Consider the following 27,878-nt stretch of genomic DNA (forward strand, 5'->3'; position numbering starts at 1 on the left):
ATGGCAATGGTAACAAAATCTATGAGAGTAAAAAAAACATGCACAGACAAATCCAAATTAAACCCTGCGGCTCGTGACGACACATTGATGTCCTAAGACACGAAACGATCTGTTCGTGCCAGAAACCAAACAGTATTTATATAATTTTTTACCTCTAATACACCACTACGTCCAACTGTCTTTGTGCGTGCGCACCGCTTCCGGTGCGTGAGGTGTGACACTTGCGCTTATCCGGATTGTTCAAACCGACTTAAAACGAAAAGATTACGTTCTCTCGAGCCAACTCATTCGGGAGTTATAACTTTCACGTATTCTGAGCCTGCTCGCCTGAAGACTGATAGACTGCAACGGTTGGACTTAAAAATTATCATTTGTTTTCTACTGAAGAAACAAAGTCACCTACATCTTGGATGCCCTGGGGGTAAGCAGATAAACATCACATTTTCATTTTTGGGTGAACTATCCCTTTAAGGCAAGTCATGTCACTCGGCGGCCATCTTTGAAACGCCTCTCGGGCATGCAAGTGCAGATCCTATCACTTTGAATGGGGAAACATCAAATTCTCCAAAACGGTTCACTATGCTTATGATTAAATTTTTTATTTGAAATCACCAATGAAATCTGACAACAACTGTGTCATATATGTTGTTTCTTTTGCACAAATAATGTTATAAAAAGCTTATTTTTCAGGCTAGATCAGCCAATGCGCATGCGCAGTCCTGAGCGGATGTCTCAGAACGCTGACTGTTTCTATAGCAACCGGAACTTCTAACGGCAGCTGCAGTGACATGCTGACTTTACCGATTAGTGATTGGCTCTTTCATTCTGAAGGCGGGGCCTCCTGCGATTGAGCGGCCATATTAAGTGTTGCATTTATCCACATTCAAAACTATACGAGTGACAAGTCTTGGGTATTCTATAGTCTTTGGTATAGTCTTTAGAATGTCTCCTTTTGTGTTCCATGAAAGGAAAGACACACAGCTTTGAATTGACATGAGTGTGAGTAAATGACTGAATGAAATTTTATTTATTATAAACTCTTAATTTTAAGGATAACTTTGTAATTTTCAACCTGCTTTGTATTGTTGCAATGTTGGTAGTACTTGTAAATGAACAATGTGTACTCTGTGTTACCTGCACTCAGATACCCATATTATTTGTCAGTAAAAGTTCACCTGAGGACACAAAACGCGTCACTTTGTATCATCTGGCTGTTTTTTGACAGCTCCAGGGTTTTTATTAAAACTACAAATTAAACTTAGCATTTTTGCATTCCTGCCCATGAATTGTTGTATCAACTGTTTAAAACAGTTTTTTTGCTTTTGCCTCTTTGCTTAAAGAGATAGTTCAACCAAAAATGAAAATTCTGTCATTAATAATGAACAAAGGTCTTACAGGTTTGGAACGACATGAGACTGAGTAATTAATTTTTGGGTGAAATCTCTCTCTAACAGAGAAAGTGATAAAGTGATGGAAAAGTGTGGAGCAAAAAAGGCAATAAAATCACGACACCTTATCAGACTCAAACCTGAAATTGTTAGATGATTCCAGATGAGAGGTGAGGTGTGTTGGGACGTGACACATTCTCAACCAGTTGCTCCTTAACCAGTGTGTGTACGATGAGAGCAGCGGCGTACGGCACGTTCGTCGGATGTTCCACCCTGGGCGGGGACTGGGCGGTCCGCGGGCACGCCGGACTAACATGCACTTTACCAGCAGCTCCACTGGTGGGCTCTCCTCTTCACAAAGCTCCTCCTACTCTCCAAGCAATAGGGAAGCCATGGACCCCATAGCAGGTGTGTAATACAGGCCTTAACTTAATTGGCTTATGGACTTTCTTTTTGTTGATGCAAGTGTTGTTTTGATTGTCTTCTCACACACTCTTTTTTTTGTGGTTGTCGTATTTCTCCCTGTGTCTGCATCACCAGAGTTGCTCTCTCAGCTGTCGGGTGTGCGGCGCTCCGCAGGAGGACAGCTTAACTCTTCTGGCCCCTCGGCCTCGCAGCTGCAGCAACTGCAAATGCAGCTTCAGCTGGAGCGCCAGCAGGCACAGGCGGCGCGCCAGCAGCTGGAGACGGCCCGTAACGCTACACGCCAACGCAGCAACCCTAGCAACATCAGCGCCAGCATTCCGCCGCCCAACACCGCCACAAACACAGCCATGACTGAGAGCAACCCGCTGGCCTCCCACAGCTCCCAGTTTCTTCTCACACGGTACGGCTCAGACATAACCATACACTCAAGATTGTTTATGTATTATTAAAGGGTTAGTTCACCCAAAAATGATAATTAGCCCATGTTTTACTCGACCTCAAGGCATCCTAGGAGTATATGACTTTCTTCTTTCAGACTAATCCAATCGGAGTTATATTAAAAATTGTCCTTGCTCTTCCTAGCTTTATAATGGCATGGGCAGGTGTTTTTGTTCAACAGTCCAAAAGTAGTCAAATAAAGCGCATCCATCCGTAATAAAACATGCCTCGCACGGCTCCGGGGGTGAACAAAGGCCTCCTGTAGCAAATTGATGTGTTTTTGTTTAAAAACATATCCACATTTAAAATGATATTAAAGGGGTCGTATGATGTTGCTAAAAAGAACATTATTTTGTGTATTTGGTGTAATGAAATGTTTATGCGGTTTAAAGTAAAAAAAAAAAACATTATTTTCCACATACTGTACATTATTGTTTCTCCTCTATGCCCCGCCTTTCTGAAACGCGTCGATTTTTACAAAGCTCATCGGTCTGAAAAGAGATGTGCTCTGATTGGCCAGCTATCCAGTGCGTTGTGATTCGCCGAATACCTCAAGTGTGTGACGGAAATGTTACGCCCCTTACCATACTGTGATGTCCTGTTCCGGAGCGATGATTCAAAAACATTAAAACCCATTATAAACGAGGCATTTGTTGCATCCAGTGGGGACATAATTACGGATTATAATGACTTGTACTGTCTTTTTAAGCATTGGCTGCATCGCGCCGCGTTAACATAAAATCATGTCTGCATTTGTGATCGGAAAAATGACAAACAAGCGCTACTCTACACTAGGGTTGGGTTTTTTTCGATACCGGTGCCAAATCGATACTTTTAAAACGGTTCTGGTGCCTAAACGGTGCCTGAACCGATACTTATTAAAACATAAATAAATAAAAATTGGGCGGGGCTTCACCTAACAGTATATGTAGCAAGGTTTTTTTTGTTTGTTTGTTTGCTTATTTTGTTTTTATAATAAGTAAAAAAAAACTAGTAAGAATAGAAAAAAATAGGGAAAGCTAGTGTTAGAGGCTCATTTTTAAATAAAAATAAAACAATTCAATAAAACAGAAAAAGAACAGATAATGCTAGTGTTAGAAGGTCATTATAACAAATAAAAATAAAATAAATGGAAAGAATAACGGCGGACTAGAGTGAGCGGAGGCCGGCTTGAGTGAGCGGTTTGCGGCAACCACATGTGACGGCCCCGGGCTGGACTGCGCTTCATCCACGGTGAAAACTGATCCGGCGATCCACAGCGCGAAGTTGATGTATTTCCTCAGCGACCAGCACGGATCAGCTCCAGGCATGACGAAGCGGATATCGTCCTCTTTTGGAAGACCAAACAAAGTAGTTTCGCTTTCACAACGAAGCACACAGCGTCTCCACATGGCGGCAGCAACAATACTACAGCAAGAATAAAAGTTACGTCGTCTTTCTTTGCGTGAACATTTGAGCGGCGTTATGCAAATCTTCCCACATCGTGACGTAGACATGTGGGGGCGTGTTAGAACGAGCCGTTTTATGGAGGCGTGGTTGACTCTTAACTTTTATAAAGAATATCTCTTTGGATTTGAGACTTTAGTCTTTGCAACTTTACAGAGCTTCTTTGTGCACCAAGAGCTTGTAATACTTCCAAGAGAAAGAAAAAATTTTAATCGCATCATATGACCCCTTTAACAGTTTTGTGTAACTTCCGCCAACTGTCATACGCGCATTCACGAGACTGCCTTTCCAGCAGATGACGTAGGACATAGGCGTAGCGCATGTATGTGTGAATCACGCAAAAAACAGTGTTTGTTTACAACGAGCAAAGGAAGCAAACGTCCAAAAAGGAAGTAAAGTAAAGTTTCCTTACTTTAGCAATGGAAAACAAGTCTCCTCTTGGCTTATATCGAAATCCTCTGACATTTTTCTTTATAAATCCTCATTTTGTGCTTCTAATTCGTGACCGGTGTTTGGTTTTGTTCTCTCTCTGTTGCGCTTCCGTTTTCGTCACTAATCACCGGCGCTTACGCTACGCATGTGTCCTACTTCATCCGCCCGGAACGGCTTTCGCCTACAACAGTTAGAAGTGAAAGTTGTTTATAACCCTTTAAATATGGATATTTTTTTTATCGACCACATACCCCCCCCCCCCTCCAAGCAGGAGTGGGATTAAGAAAACAGCCGAATCCCGGACATTTTGGGCAATTAAGAAATCCCGGCCGGACATTTTTTTATGCCCCCTGCGAGGCATGTTTTATTATGGATGGATGCACTTTATTAAAGGGATTCTTCTTACATCATCAGTTCTGTTGACTTCTGTTAATTTTCCCCCATAGAGCACAATTTGAGATATTTAGTAGAATGCCAAGCTGCTCTTTTCCAAACAAGTAAATATAATAGTTGCAGCTTTTACGCTTTTAATGACTGATTAAAAGTACCTTAAACGTCCCCCCCCATATAATTAATTTATTTTTAAAAATAATACACCTCCCTCTATGATGATCATGTTTAAGTTCCTGAATTACAATTTATACTTGGATATTTCAGAAAATTAAAAACAAACAAATAAATAAATAATTGGATATTTTTGGTTAAAAAATAAAATAAGTCAAATTTAGCATAATTTGGTTAAAATAAGTCAAATTTAACAAGAAAATGAACATGTGAACTTCATAGCCAGAGCTGCTCTGAGAGTTCAGGTCACGAGCATTTAATTTGTTAAAACGATCGCAGAAACTCAAAGGGCCAGATTTACTAAATAGCGCAAATTAGCGTTAGAGAGCAATTCCATAAAAGCGCCGATGGGAGGGCCAAATTCTGTGGGTGATTTACTGACAATGCACACATTACATCACAGAACACGGACACAGCCAGATCATTTCTATAATGACCAGCGCAGTCTACCAAGAGCAGCACAAATTACCGCCTGCTTTAAGACATGCATTTTTTGGGGCGTTAAATAATGCCAGAAATACCAGTAATTTGACGAGTGCTAATGTTAGTAAATCACTTTGCGTGATTCATTTTAATACTCTCTTTCCATAAATTTTGCATCTGAAAGGGAAACTCCTACAAATGCATATTCAATAAGGTGAGTCACAAAAATAACTGTCCACGCTATTCAGCGTAAATTTTTCACTGCTCGTCTTTAGTAAATCCTGACAGAACTCTTTTAACACCAAAAGATGGTTTGTGCTGGCGTAAATCTGGACCAAAGTCTTCTATGACCTCCCAAAATAAAAGTTTGTTTTCACTTGAAATTATGACAGAAATATATTACTTAGTTTTGTACAGTATATGTGCTTCTCAAAATTACAACAATAATAAAAGTACAATTTAAAATATTAAGGAATATCACAAAATGTTTTGTTAATGACAGCACAATTAGACAGTAAACTTCTATTGTGCAACACTTTCTTTGATGAAAAAAGGAATCAAATTGTAATTTTATTACATTATAAAAGATTCATGAAACAGTTAAAGTTTTATGCATTCATTTGATTATTAACATTTTTCATAATTAATGTAGTAACAACCATAAAGCACAAAATCCAGAAAAACTAGAATTTCTGAAAAGGTGAAACATTTTATAGGGCCCTGTATCATTAAAATGGTAATTGTTGAAATTGTATTAATTAATTAGACACAATATTTAGCTATTTGTATGTAATTAAACCATTAAAAACGGAATTCAGAAAAGTGCAATCAAATAGATTGAAATAGATTTTCTAGATTTCTAGTTTAGTATTTGTCCGTCTAATTCCACCAGGTTGAACGAGCCGAAAATGTCCGAGGCAGAACGGCAGGCGCTGGAGAGCGAGCGCGCGGACCGCAGCCTGTTCGTGCAGGAGCTGCTGCTGTCCACACTAATGCGAGAAGAGAGCTCGTCTTCCGACGAGGACGAAAGGCGAGACTTTGCTGACTTCGGCGCCATGGGCTGCGTGGACATCATGCCTTTAGACGTGGCTCTGGAGAGCCTCAACCTGAAGGAGAGCTCCACAGGCAAGGAGCCTCCACCACCTCCTCTTTGATGATATCCCACCACAACGCAGACAATGTCCTCTGTGCTGTAACTGCCAATGACGGTGGGCAAAAAACACAGCTCTCTCTAATTTTGTTCTTTTTTTTCTTCTTTTTTTTTTGGTGATTGTAATTTCAGGTCTGTCACCTTTGTTACATTGTATAAATCCATGAAAGGAGAGCGAGAGTGGAAAAAAATCAAAATACATCAGAACAGGCGTGTGAGATAAACCGAGAGACAGATAAATGGAACGAGAGAGAAAATAAGAAATATAAATATATAAATAAATATAAGTTGATAATCAATTCCACATAACTAATTTTTTTCCTTTAGCAGGTGAGCGTAGGTATCTGTGGCAGACCTCTGCTTCCTGTGTCTTGCAAAAGGCTCTCCTTATAAATACTCCACATTCAAAAACTGAAGAGGAAACAAGAGACCTTCTCTAATGAAGCTGCTGTGTGTATTTATGAATATTAATGAATAAAAAGTGCTTGGATGGTTTACCATAACTACTGCATGAGGTTATTTGCAGCGTGCATGATTTTTAATGACCTTGTCATTAAAAAGGCAAAATATCCCAAAGCTTTCTTTAACTTTTTTTCCCAGGGTTACTTGAACATAGCCCATTTGAAATGGGTGAAATATCTACAAATTTAGGATTTTACTTTTCTTTTAGTTTAATATGGAAATCAACAGCAAAATTGAAACCTAGTAGCTTCGCAAGAAAAACTGCTAAATGCTTGTCACTCGGCTCCAATCTGCTCCTCCTCATCTGTGACGCTGTAGAGCACAACAGTGAACGCACACTTGATCAGCGACAGTGTCTTTCCCATTCATTTTCTCCATAAGGATAACTAAACTGACCAGTTCCAAGATAAATTACAACGCACCATATGCAAATTTAATTTGTTTTTCAAAATAAAAAGGTATGAAAAACATAAAGGTACAAGGTTGCATACCTTGATGGATTAAACTACAATTACTGACTTATTTGTCCTTATAAGGATAAAAACATTGTGTATTTATATATTGCAACACACAGTCAACATTTGGTGGATCAAAAAAGTTCATCAAAGTTGTCTTAAGACCAGAATGCTTTTTGGTTTTAGGTTTTGATCCACTTCAAATGCTAACTACTGTAATTTAACATCTAGAAGTAGTTTGAAAGTTTGAGGAGATTTAAATACTGTTACCAAGAATTTGCCACAAATTTGGTTCGATTTTTGCATATGAATTTGTCTGTTTGGACCAATGCATAAAAATGCAGGACAGGCTGAATAAAAATGCTAATTCAAACTGTAACAGTAGTGGCTCTGGACATGTTATCACATGTGAGAATCTTATTGGTTGGCCAGTTTTCTTCGCAGTGCAATGGAAAAAGAATAGAACACCTTTCCGTAAAAATAAACAAATTGTCGCATTGATGGTGTACGAAGGTTCATGTTGGTCTGAACAGACACATTAACAGCTGTTGATTTAAAATTAAACATTTTATCGCATCAAATTGGCCCAACAAATATTCGTTTTGGTGTGAACAAGCATTTACTTGTTTGTAATTCACAGTGCTTAGTGAGAGTAGGTAGTCGTTACTGAACTCTTGCTGTGATTTTTGTTTCCATGATAACAGCAAAGTCTCTGATTGGTGGAGCTCTCTTCAGAATTATGGGTAGTGTAGTTCCTCAGAGTAAATTCTTCTATGGGAGGGGGGTTTAAATGACATTGAAACTCAGCTCATCTTTTTCAGAGGTTTTCACGTTAAAAACCGGTTTCTCTATGGAGTAAGTAAATGGGATTTTTACTTTCAAAACCGCACTGTTGCGCTCTATTGGACGTTCAAATGGTCTGGCCTAATTGGCCGAGGCAAATTAACACCTTAAAAATGTCTTGTTGCCTACAAGAAAAAGAATATACAGGTATCGACAAAAGATAACCTGCTTTATACCATTTTAACTAGACGTCGATGTCTTAGTGTCTGTGTAACCACCAGATGTACTCTCTAACTTATGCACCTGTACAGACAAGTTAGGCTCTCCATTGTCGTCTCACTCTACTCCTCACATTTCTGCTTTAGTACGCTTGGAACCCCTCTCTCTTCATTGGTAAAAGGAGAGTGTGAGAGGTACGCTACGGGCTTTGTTAAACTTCTCAAAAGAGTGACATGCTTACATACTCTCTGCTAATAGACAGCACCTTATTTATTCAGGATTGTTTTTTTTTGGTTCTTTTAAGCTTTGTGATTGATCATGCCACCTCCATGACTATACTCTTATCCTCTATGTAAAATACAATGAGATGTATATGGAATTTGTGCGTTAACTTTCATAATGGATCTAGGACATGGGCAGACTTTCTTTTTTTTAATGTAAATTTAGAATACTACAATAAAAACGGCGCACAGCTTTTGATGAAAACCAAACCCCATCCTCTTACTCTCTGTGACTGTGGTCTGAATACTAGTCACATCAACCTATTTAGAAACTTACCTTACTTCCCATTCATACAAAAGTTTTGCTACACACGTAAGGTTTTGAAAAAATCTGCTTCTTTTTTAGTCTGTGCCATAAATAGAATGAAAAGAGCTAGATTCTTGATGCTTGCCCACACAAAATTTACCACCATGGGTGTTGCAGTGTGTTTGCAGAAGTGTTTTAAAGGGTTTCTACATTTTTTAAATAAGTGCATCATCTGGTAGTATTTTAAGTGCACTTATTGGAATTTTTAGTTAATACACTATGCAAACTTTTCATAATATAAAATAGCAGAACAAGTATGCAAATTGGGATGCTCTTCCTTTTTTGGACAAACAGGTAATCCTGCCCTAAACTCACACCATTGGTTGAACCAGAAGTTGACATATTGGACTGAATAGTGGAAAGTACTCTAAAGACTAGTTTACCCAGAAAGAAAAATGTGCTCACCCTCAGACCATCCAAGGTGTAAATGAGTTTGTTTATTCCAAACTGATTTTGAGAAATCTAGCATTACATCACTTGCTCACCAGTGAATCCTCGGCAGTGAATGGGTGCCGTCAGAATCAGAGCTGATAAAAATATCACAATGATCCACATGTAATCTACACAACTCCAGTCTGCCAATGAATGTCTTGTGAAGAAAAAATGTTGTGTTTGTCACAGATCAAGCACCGTTTACAAGTGAAAACAATTCTAGAAAAATATGTCTGTGGCTTTTGACAGGACAACCGGGCATTGACTTTTTCACTCGAAGGAAGTGAAGTTATTATGGACTGGCATTTTGACCAGAAGTTATTACAAACATGCAGCTTTTTGCTTCACAAGACATTAATTGATGGACCGGAATCATGTGATTACTTGTGAATTATTGTGATGATGGCACTTATTCACTGCAGAGGATTCATTGGTGAGCAAGTGATGTAATGCTAGATTTCTCTAAATCTGTTCTGTAGGAACAAATTCATTTACATCTTGGATGGCCATAGGTTGCTTACATTTTCAGCAGTTTTCATTTTTGGATTTATAATATTAAGCTGCTGCTTTAAAAGAAGAAAAATAATACTGTGTGTCCATCACAGGCAATATCACAAACACAGCAAATACTTTAGCCCTCAAGCCTCAAGATACCTGATGTCATTTTCACTGTTTACCTGCAAGGCATGGGCACTTTGCCACAAAAAAATGTAGTGTTAACTACTACAGATTGTCTATGTGAATTGTGCCATGGTTTGGAGCAGCTGGCCCTTCACTTCACCGGCTATTGTTAGACCTAAATATTAGTGGCCTTTCTACCAAAATAACCCTTTGTGAGCAAGCACATAATGCAAATCATTCAAAAAAAAAAAGTCTTCACTGTCATAAAAATAGAATGGAGAAAAATGTGTTGTTAAGTTCTTGAAAGTAGTAAATAGTAAACGAGTTTATTTTGCTACATTGTTGTGACAAGTTATGAATGCATAATTTTATTTTATAGCCACAGGCCAATAAATCACTGCTTTTACATGAAGGATTAATATTTTTGTTTAAATATACTGAAAAACAAAGATTATGCATATACTATATGCTACAGTTTAGGAGTTTATGGTCAGTGATTTATTTTTTTTAAGGATGCATTTAATTAAATCATAACTGACAGTAAAGATTTCTGCAAAATCATGTGACACTGAAAACTGCTGTACTGGCTGCTGAAAATTCAGCCTTGCCATTACAGGAATAAATAATTTTAAATTCTAACAACTACACAAATACAAATATAAAGAGAGAGAAATAGACACACATGCACACCCACACAAACATACAGTGGGTACGGAAAGTATTCAGACCCCCTTAAATTTTTCACTCTTTGTTATATTGCAGCCATTTGCTAAAATCATTTAAGTTCATTTTTTTTCCTCATTAATGTACACACAGCACCCTATATTGACAGAAAAACACAGAATTGTTGACATTTTTGCAGATTTATTAAAAAAGAAAAACTGAAATATCACATGGTCCTAAGTATTCAGACCCTTTGCTCAGTATTTAGTAGAAGCAAGCAGCTATTGGTAACCAGTGCAAACTGATAAACAGGTGTGACGTGCATTTTTTTCGGCTCATTAAAAATTAATCTTGTTGCCGCGTTCTGGATTAATTGTAAAGGTTCGCTAGAACTGGCTGCAATAGTCCAGCCTGGACAGAACAAGAGCTTGAACAAGGAGTTGTGAAGCATGTTCTGAAAGAAAGGGCCTGATCTTCCTGATGTTGAATAAAGCAATCTGCAGGACCGGGTAGTTTAAGCAATGTGGTCTTGAGAAAGTCAGCTGATCATCAATCACAACTTCAAGGTTTCTGGCAGTTTTTGAAGGAGTTATGGTTGATGTGCCTAACTGGATGGTGAAATTGTGATCAAGTGATGGGTTTGTTAGAACCACAAGCAGTTCTGTCTAGGCAAGGTTGAGTTTAAGGTGATGGTCCTTCATCCAGCAATAAATGTCTGTTAGACATGCTGAGAACCGAGCAGCTATCGTCAGATCATCAGGATGGAATGAGAGGTAGAGTTGTGTGTCATCAGCATAACAGTTATATGAAAAGCTATGTTTCTGAATGACAGAACCTAGTGATGCCATGTAGACAGAGAAGAGAAGAGGTCCAAGAACTGAGCCCTGAGGCACCCCAGTAGTTAGATGTTGCGACTTGGACACCTCGCCTCTCCAAGATACCTTGAAGGACCTATCGGAGAGGTAAGACTCAAACCACTAGAGTGCAGTTCCTGAGATGGTTCCTTTTGCCAATAGGGTTGACAGGAGGATCTGGTGGTTAACCGTGTCAAAAGCAGCGGATAGATCTAGCAAGTTAAGTATTGAAGATTTGGAATCCGCTCTTGCCAGTCTTAGGGCTTCAACAACTGAGAGCAAGGCAGTCTCAGTTGAATGTCAACTTCTGAAACCAGACTGGTTTATACATTTGTGTGTGTGTGTGTGTATATATAGATATAAAGATAGATATACACACACACGTTTGTGTGGTTGTGCATGTGTGTCTATTTCTCTCTTTCTCTCTGTATCTGCATAGTTGTTAGTTATTAATAAAATTTGCAACATTATACACAATGTAGTAAGACATACCACTTTTATTAAATGCACAGTATTACAAGGAACATTTCCACTGACTGCAGAGAAGCTTCTCACAGGATGCACAAGCATAGAGTACTGACACCTAAAGCCGTGAGAGATTGAGTCTCCCGGGAGCACACGCTCACACACACACATTCACTCACAACCAGTGATCATGTGATATTTCAGTTTTTCTTTTTTAATAAATCTGCAAAAATGTCAACAATTCTGTGTTTTTCTGTCAATATGGGGTGCTGTGTGTACATTAATGAGGAAAAAAAATGAACTTAAATGATTTTCGCAAATGGCTGCAATATAACAAAGAGTGAAAAATTTAAGGGGGTCTGAATACTTTCCGTACCCACTGTATGTCTGTGTATATCTATCTTTATATCTTTAAAAAAAAAAATAAACAAGCAGTTAGTAAATGAATAGAGTGCAAGTCTAAAAGGGGCAAGTGTTTTTTTAAGGAATAGAATTAGAATAGAGAGTGCTAGAGTTAGATGGTCAAATAAAGATGGAAGAGGTGTGTTTTTAGCGGATTCTTGAAGATGCTCGGACTGAGTTGGGCAGGTCATTCCACCAGGAGGGAACATTTAATGTAAAAGTCAGTGTAAGTGATTTTGTGCTTATTTGGGATGGCACAATAAAGCGTCGTTCACTTGCAGAACGCAAGCTTCTAGAGGGCACATAAGTCTGAAGAAATGAATTTAAGTAAATGGGTGCAGAGCCAGTGGTGGTTTTGTAGGCAAACATTAATGCCTTGAATTTATGCAAGCAGCTATTGGTAACCAGTGCAAACTGATAAACAGGTGTGACGTGCATTTTTTTCGGCTCATTAAAAATTAATCTTGCTGCCGCGTTCTGGATTAATTGTAAAGGTTCGCTAGAACTGGCTGCAATAGTCCAGCCTGGACAGAACAAGAGCTTGAACAAGGAGTTGTGAAGCATGTTCTGAAAGAAAGGGCCTGATCTTCCTGATGTTGAATAAAGCAATCTGCAGGACCGGGTAGTTTAAGCAATGTGGTCTTGAGAAAGTCAGCTGATCATCAATCACAACTTCAAGGTTTCTGGCAGTTTTTGAAGGAGTTATGGTTGATGTGCCTAACTGGATGGTGAAATTGTGATCAAGTGATGGGTTTGTTAGAACCACAAGCAGTTCTGTCTAGGCAAGGTTGAGTTTAAGGTGATGGTCTTTCATCCAGCAATATATGTCTGTTAGACATGCTGAGAACCGAGCAGCTATCGTCAGATCATCAGGATGGAATGAGAGGTAGAGTTGTGTGTCATCAGCATAACAGTTATATGAAAAGCTATGTTTCTGAATGACAGAACCTAGTGATGCCATGTAGACAGAGAAGAGAAGAGGTCCAAGAACTGAGCCCTGAGGCACCCCAGTAGTTAGATGTTGCGACTTGGACACCTCGCCTCTCCAAGATACCTTGAAGGACCTATCGGAGAGGTAAGACTCAAACCACTAGAGTGCAGTTCCTTAGATGGTTCCTTTTGCCAATAGGGTTGACAGGAGGATCTGGTGGTTAACCGTGTCAAAAGCAGCGGATAGATCTAGCAAGTTAAGTATTGAAGATTTGGAATCCGCTCTTGCCAGTCTTAGGGCTTCAACAACTGAGAGCAAGGCAGTCTCAGTTGAATGTCAACTTCTGAAACCAGACTGGTTTATACATTTGTGTGTGTGTGTGTGTATATATAGATATAAAGATAGATATACACACACACGTTTGTGTGGTTGTGCATGTGTGTCTATTTCTCTCTTTATATTTGTATCTGCATAGTTGTTAGCTATTAATAAAATTTGCAACATTATACACAATGTAGTAAGACATACCACTTTTATTAAATGCACAGTATTACAAGGAACATTTCCACTGACTGCAGAGAAGCTTCTCACAGGATGCACAAGCATAGAGTACTGACACCTAAAGCCGTGAGAGATTGAGTCTCCCGGGAGCACACGCTCACACACACACATTCACTCACAACCAGTGATTGGCTGCAATAGTCCAGCCTGGACAGAACAAGAGCTTGAACAAGGAGTTGTGAAGCATGTTCTGAAAGAAAGGGCCTGATCTTCCTGATGTTGAATAAAGCAATCTGCAGGACCGGGTAGTTTAAGCAATGTGGTCTTGAGAAAGTCAGCTGATCATCAATCACAACTTCAAGGTTTCTGGCAGTTTTTGAAGGAGTTATGGTTGATGTGCCTAACTGGATGGTGAAATTGTGATCAAGTGATGGGTTTGTTAGAACCACAAGCAGTTCTGTCTAGGCAAGGTTGAGTTTAAGGTGATGGTCCTTCATCCAGCAATAAATGTCTGTTAGACATGCTGAGATGCGAGCAGCTATCGTCAGATCATCAGGATGGAATGAGAGGTAGAGTTGTGTGTCATCAGCATAACAGTTATATGAAAAGCTATGTTTCTGAATGACAGAACCTAGTGATGCCATGTAGACAGAGAAGAGAAGTGGTTCAAGTACTGAGCCCTGAGGCACCCCAGTAGTTAGATGTTGCGACTTGGACACCTCGCCTCTCCAAGATACCTTGAAGGACCTATCGGAGAGGTAAGACTCAAACCACTAGAGTGCAGTTCCTTAGATGGTTCCTTTTGCCAATAGGGTTGACAGGAGGATCTGGTGGTTAACCGTGTCAAAAGCAGCGGATAGATCTAGCAAGTTAAGTATTGAAGATTTGGAATCCGCTCTTGCCAGTCTTAGGGCTTCAACAACTGAGAGCAAGGCAGTCTCAGTTGAATGTCAACTTCTGAAACCAGACTGGTTTATACATTTGTGTGTGTGTGTGTGTGTGTGTGTGTGTGTGTATATAGATATAAAGATAGATATACACACACACACACACATGTTTGTGTGGTTGTGCATGTGTGTCTATTTCTCTCTTTATATTTGTATCTGCATAGTTGTTAGTTATTAATAAAATTTGCAACATTATACACAATGTAGTAAGACATACCACTTTTATTAAATGCACAGTATTACAAGGAACATTTCCACTGACTGCAGAGAAGCTTCTCACAGGATGCACAAGCATAGAGTACTGACACCTAAAGCCGTGAGAGATTGAGTCTCCCGGGAGCACACGCTCACACACACACATTCACTCACAACCAGTGATCCAGCTAAACAAATAAAAGAAATGGAAACACATGTTTAATTCCAGTTGCCTAAATGGGTGCATTTCACAAAGAAATGTCCAGGATATATTTTATCCCAATATATATATATATATATATAAAGCTTAATTTACCTTAACTTAGGCTTATTATCTTTTCATGTATTGTTTCTCTTTTGGGCTGACCGGGACATTTCTCGACACTTTAATTGAGATTCACCCGACAGAGCATAAAATCTTGGCTTACAAAATAATGCATAAACAGTGTTCCAGTACTCGGTCACAGTTCTTCATTCATATACAATGTTAAGAGCTTTCTAGAAATCAAATGAGGATGGGGGTTCTCTTGGCTCTTTCCCCCTGGACGTGAATCAACCCTCAATTTAAAAAAAAAGGGTGCAGTAAACATCAGTAACATCAAATTGTTTACTACACGGGGGAAAAGGCTAGATGATCAATTACAGATATTTAAAAAAAAAATCTAATCGTACTTTTATTATGAACAACCACAGGGGGAAAAAAATTATACTTTGTCACGCAAAATAAACTGTATTTACACTCACATATTGCCGGAGGCCCATTAGACATGTTTTTCTTCCCTTTACAATGTCACACATTTGACGTGGTGCCTGTTTGAAACAGAATATATAGAGAGAACATACTATTTATATAGACAACTATTAGAACTCTACAGAATGGATTATAAAGTACAGGCTGGCCGGCTATTAGAACACACAGAATCTGTATAGCAAAAAAAATATATAAGAAAATGCCATCTTTGTTCAATAAAGTCTTCACATAGTCAGTCTGCCACAACACAAGAAAAATTGTTTAGCGTAACTGACTGAATACATTTCTTTGATATCTGTAACATTTGCAAATAATCAGATTCAATGTAAATAACCTCTTTCAGTGCATTTTCTTTTTTTCTTTCTTTTTTTTTTTTGCAGTGCTTACAATTGTAGGGTGAAAACTACAAAAATATGAGCAGTACATCTATAAAGAAAGTGCAAAGCTCTAAGAGGTCATAAGTCACTGCTCAAAAAGATCATGAGCATAATGACCGACACTTGACTCGATTGGACGCTGTTCGACAACTCATGATGTCAGGTAAAGTCGGCTGTTAAAAGTAGGTCCTGCCAATGTACTGTTTGGAAAGAATTTGACATCAGTGTACAAAGAATGATTGATCCTGCTCATGTATATTTACAGTCTAATTGCATATATACAGACGCTTTCAAAGCAGCACATCTCTGGTACTTCACACCCCGAAGAATCCGTCAGTCGGTGCTAAATGTGTTGCTGGGGTCCACGAGGAGCCCCGTCGATCGGAATTGAGAAAAAAAACATTTACTCCGGCAGAGGAGGACAAGTCGAATACTGTAGCCCTGGAGTTAGTCAACAGTAATGATAGTCAGGTTGACGACATTTCGTTTTGACCGGTCTGGTTTTACAGATATAACTGAATTGAATATGTACTGCGTGTAATATTCAAGTAAGCCCTAAGTATGAACAACAGTAATTGTGATGCTTGGTCAGCAAACAACACTATAGAAATTATTACAGTGGATTTAGAAAGTATTCAGACTCCTTAATTTCTTCATGTTTGTAAAAATGACTGGATTTCACCTGTGAAAATTTGCGGAAAGGTAATTGTGACCTCACCTTCATAATAAAATGCTTATTTTTCACCTCACCAATCTAAACTCCTTACCACATAACAGAACCACCACGTGGGTTGTGCAAAATATTTTGTTTTGACCGGTCTGGTTTTACAGATATAACTGAATTGAATATGTACTGCGTGTAATATTCAAGTAAGCCCTAAGTATGAACAACAGTAATTGTGATGCTTGGTCAGCAAACAACACTATAGAAATTATTACAGTGGATTTAGAAAGTATTTAGACTCCTTAATTTCTTCATGTTTGTAAAAATGACTGGATTTCACCTGTGAAAATTTGCGGAAAGGTAATTGTGACCTCACCTTCATAATAAACTGCTTATTTTTCACCTCACCAATCTAAACTCCTTACCACATAACAGAACCACCACGTGGGTTGTGCAAAATATTTAAGGGCCTTGCTCTTTCATAACGAAATGGCTGTTTAGAATGAAGAAAGTGAAGGCCAATTAATTGATCAACCGCTGATTTACTTACTATTTTTGTATATCCGCAGACAAAGGTAGACTACATGCTAGTTGGCCGTTGATTGTAGTCTTTGTAGTGTGTTCAAATGCAACTTTGGCCTAAACGCAAGCGGCACGAGGCAACAACAGTCGCTTTCATCCACTTTTACATCGGTTTAGTGCAGTGGTTCCCAACCCTGGTCCTGGAGGCACCCCAACACTGCACGTTTTGCATGTCTCCTTAATCAAACACACCTGATTCAGGTCATCAGCTCATTAGTAGAGACTCCAAGACCTGAAATTGGTGTGTCAGAGAAAGGAGACATGCAAAATGTGCAGTGTTGGGGTGCCTCCAGGACCAGGGTTGGAAACCACTGGTTTAGTGCAGGGGTGGGCAAACTTGGCCCTTCCAGGCCACTTTCCTTCAGAGGTTAGCTCCAACTCTAATCAAACACACCTGAACCAGCTAATCATTGTCTTCAAGACTACTAGAAGGTTACAGGCAGGTGAATCATATCAGGGTTGGATCAAATCTCTGCAGGAAAGTGGCCTGGAAGGGCCAAGTTTGCCCATCACTGGTTTAGGGTGTAAATCATGCTCCATAATGAAGCAAAAACCAAATTTGTGAACAGAAATAACACATCGACTTAATTATTCACATTCTTTAAGTCGTGTCAGACAGGACAATGACTCTAAGCACTCAACCAAGATAATGCAGGAAATGGTTAAGCGACGACTCTATGAATATTCTCAAGTGACCAAGCCAGAGCTCAGGCTTGTACCCAAACATAAAAATCTTTGTCCACCAATGGTTCTCATCCAACCTGACAGATTGAAAGGATCTGCAGGGAAGAATGGCAGATAATCCCCATATTAGGTCACAAAGCTTGCTACACTGTGTCCAAAAAGTGAGTTAAGGGTTTGAATACTTTATTGAGATATTTGTTTTTTTTTATAAATTTGCAGTTTTCACAGATTTGTTTTTGCTTTGTCATGGTGTAAGGAGAGTAGACTGATGTGGAAAAAGCTTAATTTTATCATAGGGCTACAACACAAAATGTGACAAAAATGAAGGGATCTGAATACTGTCTGAATGCACTGTATAGTGTAATGACAATTTTATTTGTCATTCAGTCCTTTGTAGTCTATTTAAACCTGTTGGTTGTCAGTCGTCCTCCTCTGGTAACTTGTTTAGTGGGGTTGAAACACAGGTTGAATCTGGACGGTCCCTTCATAGGGTCTTCCTGTCGTGACCTCAGGGACAGTCCGACTCGTTCATTCTCACATGAACATTCACTTCACAGTGCCCATCGCTTTGAAACGGCCCACAATACATCGAAAACAAATCGATCATAGATTATCACATACACATATTATTTAGGAGTTATTTCGCAGTTGATACATAAACAGATAATAATGAATAATCCGAGAGCAATCAACTCCAACTGATCAGGCAGGTCTGTTGTGTTATGAACAACATCTATGGATATACTCCTCAGGAACAGGTCTGAAAGAAATCTTCAGTCTTCGCAAAGGCAAAGTCCATCAAATTTCAACATGATGACGATTAAGGGTGCCTACACATTAGTTCACGCTACGTCGGAGAATGCTGGGAATTTGTTGATTTCGATGATCGGTTCTGTGACCAAAAGTGGAGGGAATTTGTACTTTGGCTGTAATGCACGGTCGCAGGGATCTGTTGACTACTGAGAATCCCAGGGAGGCGGATCCAATTGTGCTTTCAGAAATCCAATTGGCTGTATTTCTGCTTTATTTCAAACAGCCCTGGCTCTTTCCATCCATCCATAATCCAAAACCGCTTGTCCGATGTAGGGTCGCAGGGATGCTGGAAAGGCAGGGAAATATCCAGGATGAATGGCTCTTTCCACACCCTCAGAAACACAATCTTGCAGATTTCTACCCATCAAGCCTTCCGTCAAAATGTTTTTTAGTGTGTAAGCACCATAACGTAAAAAAAATGAGACTGTTACCATTGACACAAGAACAGCATCTTCCCATTGTTCTTCGAACCTCAGTTAGAGAGACAAAGTGCCCTTTGATATTCCTTCTATGGCTGGGGAGCCAAACAAAGTCTGAGGAAATACCTAAGTGCCACTGCTGGTGACTTTGTCTCTGTGATCACTCCAAACACTCTGTCCAACCTCAAGCCTCTTCCGAAGAAAAAAAACAAAAACTGGAGGCGTCTTTGTCGCTGTGCTTCTATAACGAAGTTCGCGCTGAGTAAGATGGGGCGCACAGAGATGTCCAAAAACGCCTTTCCTCGACCTCAGCATTATAGACATCAAAACTTGGCACAGAAAAGTCTAAAATTAGATCAGATGTGTTAAAAAAAAACTTCAAATGAAACATGAATCTGGCAGTTTCCATGATTGTTACTCGATAGTTTGCGGTATGAATAGTATTGCGATCTGCGTAAAGTCTGCCAGAATGACGCCAGGGCGTTGACAGCGTTGTGCTAATGACTGGGTCCTCATCAAGTCTGAATTTTGTCCATCTCGATAAACAAAATGGTAAGAGAAAAACAAATATAAACTTCCCTAAACCAAATTACCTTTTTAAAAAAGGTTGTTAAACAAAAGGTCTGCATTGTCTTTGACGCATATTTACAACAATCAGATGTTTCTGTTTGTAGACTATTTGGGTTTTTTAGAAAACATATTGATGCACGATAGATGGACATGTCCAGATGTGTGAAAACTCAAAGCAATGCACACAGTCAACTTTAAGGCCTTTTAGTCCATGTGGTTAGAGTGCTGAAGCACAAGCCATTTTTATGAACACACACACACAGAGACGCACCCACATCTATATTCAATCAACTCATCCTAATCGAAACCATCCCTAACTCCTTTTATACCACACATTCACACACACTTTTTCTTACTAACAATTACACACCCATACTGGCAAACGGATCAGCCCAGGATGTCCAAGTAAACAGGCGAGGCCTTGGCCAGGCTCTGGAGCAGGTTGTGGATTTCTTTGATGTTGAGTCTCATGTAGGGCTCCCTCTGCCAGCAGCCCAGCATCAGGTCATACACCTCTTTGGGGCAAGTACGAGGTCTCTGCAACACCCGACCCTGTGTGATACACTCGATCACCTGCAGGGGGCAGCACAAACATGGTCCAGAACTACAACTGAACGCAGGCTCCACTAAGGGTGCATCAGTCTGCCTAGAAACTAGTCTGTCATTTTTACAAGGTACAGTGATACAGTGAGTGCTTTTGAGGACGAACTAATCACTCTGTGAGTAACTGGTATATATTACTTGAGGACTTCCATTCCTACTTGAGATACACGTTGGGTATGACTGGTTATGACTGATGTGTCTTACCTCGTTGTTTGAAAGCTGGTACCAGGGTTGCTTGCCGTATGTGAATATTTCCCAGAGGACCACACCCAAACTCCACACGTCACTCTCTGTGGTGAATCTCCTGTACATGATGCTCTCTGGGGGCATCCAGCGGATGGGCAGCATGGTGTGACCACCCACCTGAGATAAGAGATACAGATTAACAGTGACTGGTAGAAGCACATGCACTTAATAAATCCATCTCCTATCCTTTAAATTTTAGAGTCTCCATAATAAGTAAAGTAAACTAAATAATTATTAGGGATGGACTATATATCCGCACCATGTTATCTGCTAATACTGTATTAGATTGAGTTTTTTCTTTAAGTGTACCTGTATTTTGTTGATATTTCATATTTAATTGTGCAAGCTAACTTCGCCTATTTATACATTTAGATCACTTCTGCCATTCTCTAACACTCAAAATTGATTTTTAAAAACAAAATTATTATTTAATAACATTGTTAAATATAATCTTTAACAAATTTCGAAATTAATATGCATTTTTTTTATACTGTACATCACTTGTAGCATTTCAGATGGTTGATTTATACAAGGAATATTGGTAGCACTTTTTCTATTCATCTAAAGGCTAATCCACACCATACCAAGAGACATAAACCAATGTCCAGATGACAGTATGCCACTTCTCAGACATTCCAAGACCCTACAAATGCAGATTCCAACATGTTTAATCTGTGAAAACCAGCACTGATGAATGGCAACAGACAGGGCTAACACACATATCTGGCTAAACCCAAAGACAGTCAGCACAGTGTGAATTAGCCTGAACAATCCACATTTTTTTTCACAAAAATATTAAGCAGCATAACTGGGACTCGGCATATTAAAATGATTTCTGAAGGACAATGTAACACTGAAAGCTGGAGTAATGGATGCTGAAAATTCTGCTTTGCCATAACAGGAATAAATTACATTTTAAAATATATTAAAATAGAAAATGTTTTAAAGTTGTAATAATATTTCTCAATATTACTGTTTTACTGTATTTTTGATCAAATAAATGCAGCCTTGGTGAGCATAAAAACTTCTTTCAAAAACATTTTGAACAGAAGTGTACATACTGTGTACTTACTAGAGGAATCACATAAGTAGGTTACTAGTCTTGAACCAATCCTTTATCCCAAGTAGTTACTTTACTCAATACACATACTGTAAAATAAAGTGCAACCACAATATTTCCCCCAAAAAATTAAAATTGTCAAATGTAAATCCTCTTGTGCTGTTTCAAACCAAGTTGTGTTCTAAATACCAAGTCTTCTGAACCCATAGAATAGCTTTGCAAGGAACAGAAGGAATTCATTGTTAATCTTCCTCTCTATCTCAGCTCTCAAGTGCCAGATGCCATTGGTCCTTGCAGCAGGACTGAATGTGCAAAAGTGTAAATGAGACTGAAAAGGGGATAATTTTCTATAATTCTTTCTTATGCAAAGCTACTGTATGGCTTCAGAAGCCTTAGAATATGTAATCTTCCTGTGCTAAAGTTTATTAAACAGCACAAAGAACGTTCCACCTATTCAAGACCAAAAGAATAGAAATTGTGATACTGAAAATCTCTGTATCAATCTTGTTTAAATGTGAGACACTTCAGATTGAGCATATGGGTCTTTTATAGCATAAAACTGTACGTAAAACCACTGCAGTGTTTTGCCACAATACGTTGTTTATTGCAAAACTTTGACCTCATTACCATGACATTGCATTGCAGGATTCCTAGTGATCATTCAATGACAAAATCCTGTGTTTTCTATTGTTATACGACAGAGGGAGCTGATATTCCTTCATCTCACACGCACACGGCTGCTGACACAGCAGAGTGTTTCCGGCTGTGTTGGCAGGATGCAGGTTTGGGAGAGCCCTTGAGTGTCAGATGGTCTGGGCTTTTTCTGGAAGAACTCACTGTGAAGAACTGTTGGTTTTTGAGGCACTTTCATATTTACAGTATTTAATCAGCTGTTCAGATGCATACATTTAAATAGTCATTAGTCATAATAACCCATAATAATGAAAGACAAAACAACAGTATATCGTCATATTATCCATTGTGGACATACACAAACTGCATTTTGCTTTTTTGTGTTCATCCTTTCCATATGAATTTGTCAGATTCAAAAGAGGTTCAACTGATGGAGGTCACAGATAACTTTTCATTTCTTTCTTTCTGAATTCTGAAAAAGTCAGGAAACGGAAAGGAGAGGGCTGGGATCAGGAAATGACCCACGCCAGAACTAACCTTAGATTAAACAAGTGCTACCAGAGAATCTCTGACAGTTGGCTGAACTGCTGAGAAGCAGAATGTGAGGAGTGCAACACTGTAGTTTGTGGCATTTTCAAAACAATGCTCTGTTTGAGCGGCGCTGACTTTGACTGCTTAATATGCTCATGTTTGCATTCACATTTGGGAGTGGGAATGTTCAAGCAAGAATCTGACATGGCCCTGTGGATTATTTTCTGTGGTTTCTCTGAGATTTCCTGTGTTCACACGCTTCAGTGGCTTGTTTGAGCAACCAATGAAAATATACCATACATATCTGTAATCTTTTCTGATTTGATTCTGAACGCATAAAGCTGTAGTGTGTATCTTTTTGTGCTAGCAGTCAGTTGCAACAAATGCAACTGCAATATGTTTATTTTAGCAGCATGACACTAGAACATTATCTATATTAGAAAACAATCTTTCCTTTGGCATTTCTGTTTGGTGTCGCACAGAAATGAAACACTGCCACTTTAAGTAATGCAACATCACAAATAGCAGATTTTCTTCCTGTAAGAGGTAAGTGAAGAAAAACGTAATATATTTTAATTTACTAAGAGAGAATAGTTAATATCCATATTGATAAACAACAAATGCAATAAAAGCCTTGCAGTACCTATACATGAAGTATTTATTTAATTTTTAATCTAAGCTGTAAACACGTTCAGGATGTTGGGAGATGTATTATGTAAAATGTAAGTTTAAGATACCAAGTTAAAATTTAAGAACTAACCATTGAAGTATTCATATTGGTCAATAATCTCTGTGTATATGGTGGATAATGTTGCCATGATGTTTTTTAAAGGAGTTTGTCATCTATATTTCGTATCATATCATTGTTAGATTACTGTAATTTAAATAAAATCATATATAATGCAGTTACGCATTCAGGTTTCAAACGAAATAAGACCTTTGTAGTAGATTTTGGGTTCTTTGGACCAAAAGGACCACAGTGATATGGAGATTTCCAAGGTGACCCACACTTACCCTATAGTAGTCGGTGCTGTACACATCTCTGGACATGCCGAAGTCTCCTATCTTGACAAGCAGGTTCTCTCCCACCAGGCAGTTGCGTGTGGCCAGGTCTCTGTGCACGAAATGCTGTGAAGCTAGATACACCATGCCTGCTGCTATCTGCTGGGCAATGTGCAGCATCTGAGGCTGAGTTAACTCCACCTGCAAACTCTGTTGTCCATCTGCCATCAGCACTGCATCTGGTCCATGAGCCCTGTAAGACAGAGTATGAGAATAGCATGTGCATGACTGAACTAAACTGGGGGTCAGAAAGTGGACAACATACAGACACGTTTTGCTTAGACTTTACAGATCAAATGAACAATTTATTTATTGAAATAATCCATGCAGGCTTTTATAAAATAATGAGCTTTACAATAAAATGCTGTAGACACATTTTTTGCTTTCTTTAAAAACCTTTATGAAATTCTTTCTTCTGCAGAACACAAAAGACAATATTTTGAAGACATTTTGAAAAATGTCACACAGGTCTGGAACAACATAAGGGCAAATGATAGCAGTTTTCATTTTAGGGTGAAACATCATTGTTGGGTGGGTGGGTGTGATAAACACTCTCCTGCAAACCTGAGAAACTTGTTGAGGTCTCCATGTTTCATGTACTCAAACACCATAATGAGAGGGTCGCTTTCTACACACACGCCATAAAACTTGACTATGTGCTCATGCTGCAGGTTGGTCAGGAGCTCTGCCTCTCGGTGAAAATCTGCTCGTCCACTTTCACTGGCTTCCTTCAGAGTCTGGGAGATAAGAAAGTTTGATCTTTTATTATAGAAATACCTACGGTAAAGCCTCATTATGTAGCCACAACCTGAAATGTGCAGAATTTGTGCAGAATCAATGTTTTGTTGTGTATACCATACCTTAACAGCCACCAAAATCTTCTCTTGGTCAGGAGACAAGTTGTAGCATTCAGCTAAGAACACTTTCCCAAAAGCCCCTTCTCCAAGCTCCCTCTTCAGCAGAATGTTGTGACGTTTTATGTGTTGGACGACTGCAAAACAAGGAACACGCATATTTAAAACTAGATTTCTCACAATTTCTGAAAGCATTTGAGTGGTTTCACTTAGTGGTCACTAAGGTGTACTGAGTGAACTATTGATTGATTGAACATAAGAAAGAAACTTATAGAGGTTTGGAACAACATGAGGGTGAGTAAACGATGGCAACATTTTCATTCTTAGGTGAACTATTCCTTTAATTGCAGTCTGCACTTATTGGCCAGTGTTTTTTTAGTATTATTGATATACAATTATACTTTTTGTTAAAAATTTTTAATTAGAATTAATTAAGAGTTTTTTTTCTTTTTTTTCCATTGTTAAAGTGTTAGTAATTTAGTTGTGTGTATATATATATACTTTCAAACAAAATTTCAACTTTTGAAAATTATATTGAAATAATGTTTTGTATTTTTTTCCATTGTTGTTTTTAAAAGTATCTTTTTGATTCTTTAAAAAAATTAAAGTTAAAAAACTATTTATTTTATATTTCCTTGGTAAATTATGAAACTTTATGTAAAAAAAAATGTGTCCCGCATTTTTATGTCACTACCAAGACAAGTGTATGTTTTAGTCTAAGAGTGATTTTAACTACACCCCTAAATTTATGATCAGGAAATAATCCTGTGTCCCCCTCTCTCATAGCTACAATGTGTGAGTAGATAGGTCCCATCATTTGGAGGTAAATGTGTTCAAAAGTCTGAAAAATCTGTGTGTAACTTCCGAACACCTTTTTCTGTAATTAAGCACACTTTTTTGGGAGTTATTCCATAACATTTAGTTTTTATATGTGTACCACTGTTTAGAACTGTGCTAGTTAACCATATATCCATTTTGGGTGTTATCCCATAAAACTGTCACTACCGAAACAGTCACGACCAAAACATGTCATCATTTCGGTAGTGACAAAAGGGAACACATAATCTTATATTTGGGGGAAATAAACAAAATTTTTGTACAGTTATGCAAAATTTTTGTATTTTAGTATTTTTTGTAGTGTTTTAGTATGCAAGTTAAAATTCTGTAATGTGATGTAGTCACTACCAAAGCATTACTGTGACTGTCACTACCGAAAATATGCAGTCACTACCGAAACATGGGATTTTTGGTCAAAAATAAAGTATACTGAATTTTCAGCTAAGATGTTTTGATAGTTTTTGGTTCAATGTATATTCAAACTAATGAATCCTTAACTTTGAAATCAGTATGATCACTTTTCAGACTTTTTGCCTTTTACAAAGAAAAATTGGATACAAAATACAACAAATCTCATAAATTACAGTTGAAATATTGTTAAAAATTGTATTGTCATTGAGTTACCTCTAATATATATATATATATATATATATACATACAATGGAGATGTAAGCAAAATTTTACTAAAATATAGTAAAGGTCAATATAAGCCTTCTAATTAAATTATTATTACTGTGTTTTGGTAGTGACATGTTTGGAGAGAGGACAAATATTCCAAAACTTTCTGAAAATACAATATGAGAATGAACGGCACAATTATTAGAAATGTGTACCTTGGATATTATACCATTTGCATGCATACACATTTTTTTCAAGACGTTTCCGACTTTGTCTTTGGACCAATTCTATTGAATAGCCTATATAAATATAGATATGACATCCCATTTTGGTGACCGTAACAAATTAAGTACAAATGTGATTTTATATACACAGAAAGCATATTAAATTCAAGCGTCTGCTTTAATGTTTCAAATTACTTTTGTCAAAATGTCAAAACGTGGGTGAAATATTGTTTCATCATCACTCGCGTAACAGATATATTTATGCGAAAATTAAACAACAAACTTATTCTGACATGTACTTGTTAAAACATATAAAAGAATAAGTGATCATATTATATTTTAAAACATCTTGCTGACAAAAGGCAAAACCTGCTTGTTTGAAGGATAGTAGCAAAATGGGTAAAGATTTGAAGTTACAAATAATTAGAATTTTAGAGCTAAAATCTAATCCTTAAATTAAGTCACTTAATGTCATCTAATGACTCTTGTTGTAACTATGCCTAACAAGAAATGTGTATTATGAAATATTGTTACACCAAATTACTTTGATTTTCTGTAAATCATGGTAACAATGTATAATCATTATTTTGTGCTTATAAAACCCCTACAACAAATAAAACCCTAAATATATATAGATTAGGTTAGAGATCACAAATATATATATGCATGAATTAATCATTCATAATAACACCAGTAACGTGCAATAAGAAAACTAATAGGGTCAATATTGTTTTCATGCTGACTTAACCCTACATATGAGCAACTATGTGAGATGCTTGCTTTAGCAAATATCACTAACGATCAATCAGTTGTTGGTAAGATTTACAGGTGCACTATTTACAGATCCTGAAATGTAAATTAATTTAAATGAAGAACGCTTGCAGATTAATCTACAGTCCAACAGTGATTAAAGGGTTATAGTTCACCCAAAAATTAAAATTAGCCCATAAATTACTCACCCTCAAGTCATCCTAGGTGTATATGACTTTCTTCTTTCAGACGAATCCAGTCAGAAGTATATTAGCAGGTGTTGCAGTGCATCAGTCCAAAAGAAGTGAAATAAAAAGCCCCTATCCATTAAAAAAAAGTGTCTCACACGGCTCAGGGGGGTGAACAAAGGCCTTTTGTAGCGAATCGATGCGTTTTTGTAAGAAAAATATCCATATTCAAAACGTAATAATCACTTTAATGTAGCTTGCGCTCACTGTTGCACACTGGAAGCAGTTCCGGGTGGATGACGTATGAGGTCAGCGCTGCACATGCGCCGCTCAGAAGTGATGCACGCGGAAGCGCAGCAGAGAGATCAAAACAAAACAACGGTCACTAATTAGAAGTACAAAAGGAGGATTTGTAAAGAAGAATGTCGGAGGATTTCGATATAAGCCAAGAGAAGACTTTGCTTCCTTTAGGTTAGGCCTAAGGCCTAAGGCCTTTGTTCACCCCCTGTAACCGTGTGAGATGATTTTTTTTAATGGATGGGTGCTTTTTATTTAACTTCTTTTGGATGGACGCATGGAACACCCGCTGAGTGCCATGAAACAACTTGAAAGATCAAAGACAATTTT

General features: G+C 38.2%; 2 protein-coding genes across 2 annotated transcripts in view; one reads left to right on the forward strand and one right to left on the reverse strand.

Annotated features, from left to right (window-relative positions):
• Positions 1-6,574, forward strand: part of LOC107600595 (E3 ubiquitin-protein ligase KCMF1-like) — a 24,570-nt gene extending 17,996 nt beyond the window's left edge. The window contains exons 5-8 of the mRNA XM_016292528.1: positions 1,619-1,796; positions 1,929-2,214; positions 6,010-6,242; positions 6,400-6,574. Coding sequence (XP_016148014.1) covers positions 1,619-1,796; positions 1,929-2,214; positions 6,010-6,242; positions 6,400-6,434 — 732 coding nt within the window. The 3' untranslated portion in view covers positions 6,435-6,574. The remainder of the gene's footprint in view (positions 1-1,618; positions 1,797-1,928; positions 2,215-6,009; positions 6,243-6,399) is intronic.
• Positions 6,575-18,109: 11,535 nt separating this feature from the next.
• Positions 18,110-24,793, reverse strand: LOC107600596 (BDNF/NT-3 growth factors receptor-like). Its single transcript, XM_016292529.1, has 5 exons — positions 24,641-24,793; positions 24,345-24,517; positions 23,733-23,973; positions 20,453-20,611; positions 18,110-20,218 (listed from the first exon to the last, which is right to left on the reverse strand). Exons 1-5 carry the CDS (start codon positions 24,791-24,793, stop codon positions 20,033-20,035), a joined length of 912 nt encoding a protein of 303 aa, XP_016148015.1. The 3' UTR covers positions 18,110-20,032.
• Between the last annotated feature and the right edge of the window lie 3,085 nt (positions 24,794-27,878).

This window comes from Sinocyclocheilus grahami, unplaced genomic scaffold (assembly GCF_001515645.1).
Source record: "Sinocyclocheilus grahami isolate Dianchi unplaced genomic scaffold, SAMN03320097.WGS_v1.1 scaffold287.1, whole genome shotgun sequence".
Classification (NCBI taxonomy): domain Eukaryota; kingdom Metazoa; phylum Chordata; class Actinopteri; order Cypriniformes; family Cyprinidae; genus Sinocyclocheilus; species Sinocyclocheilus grahami.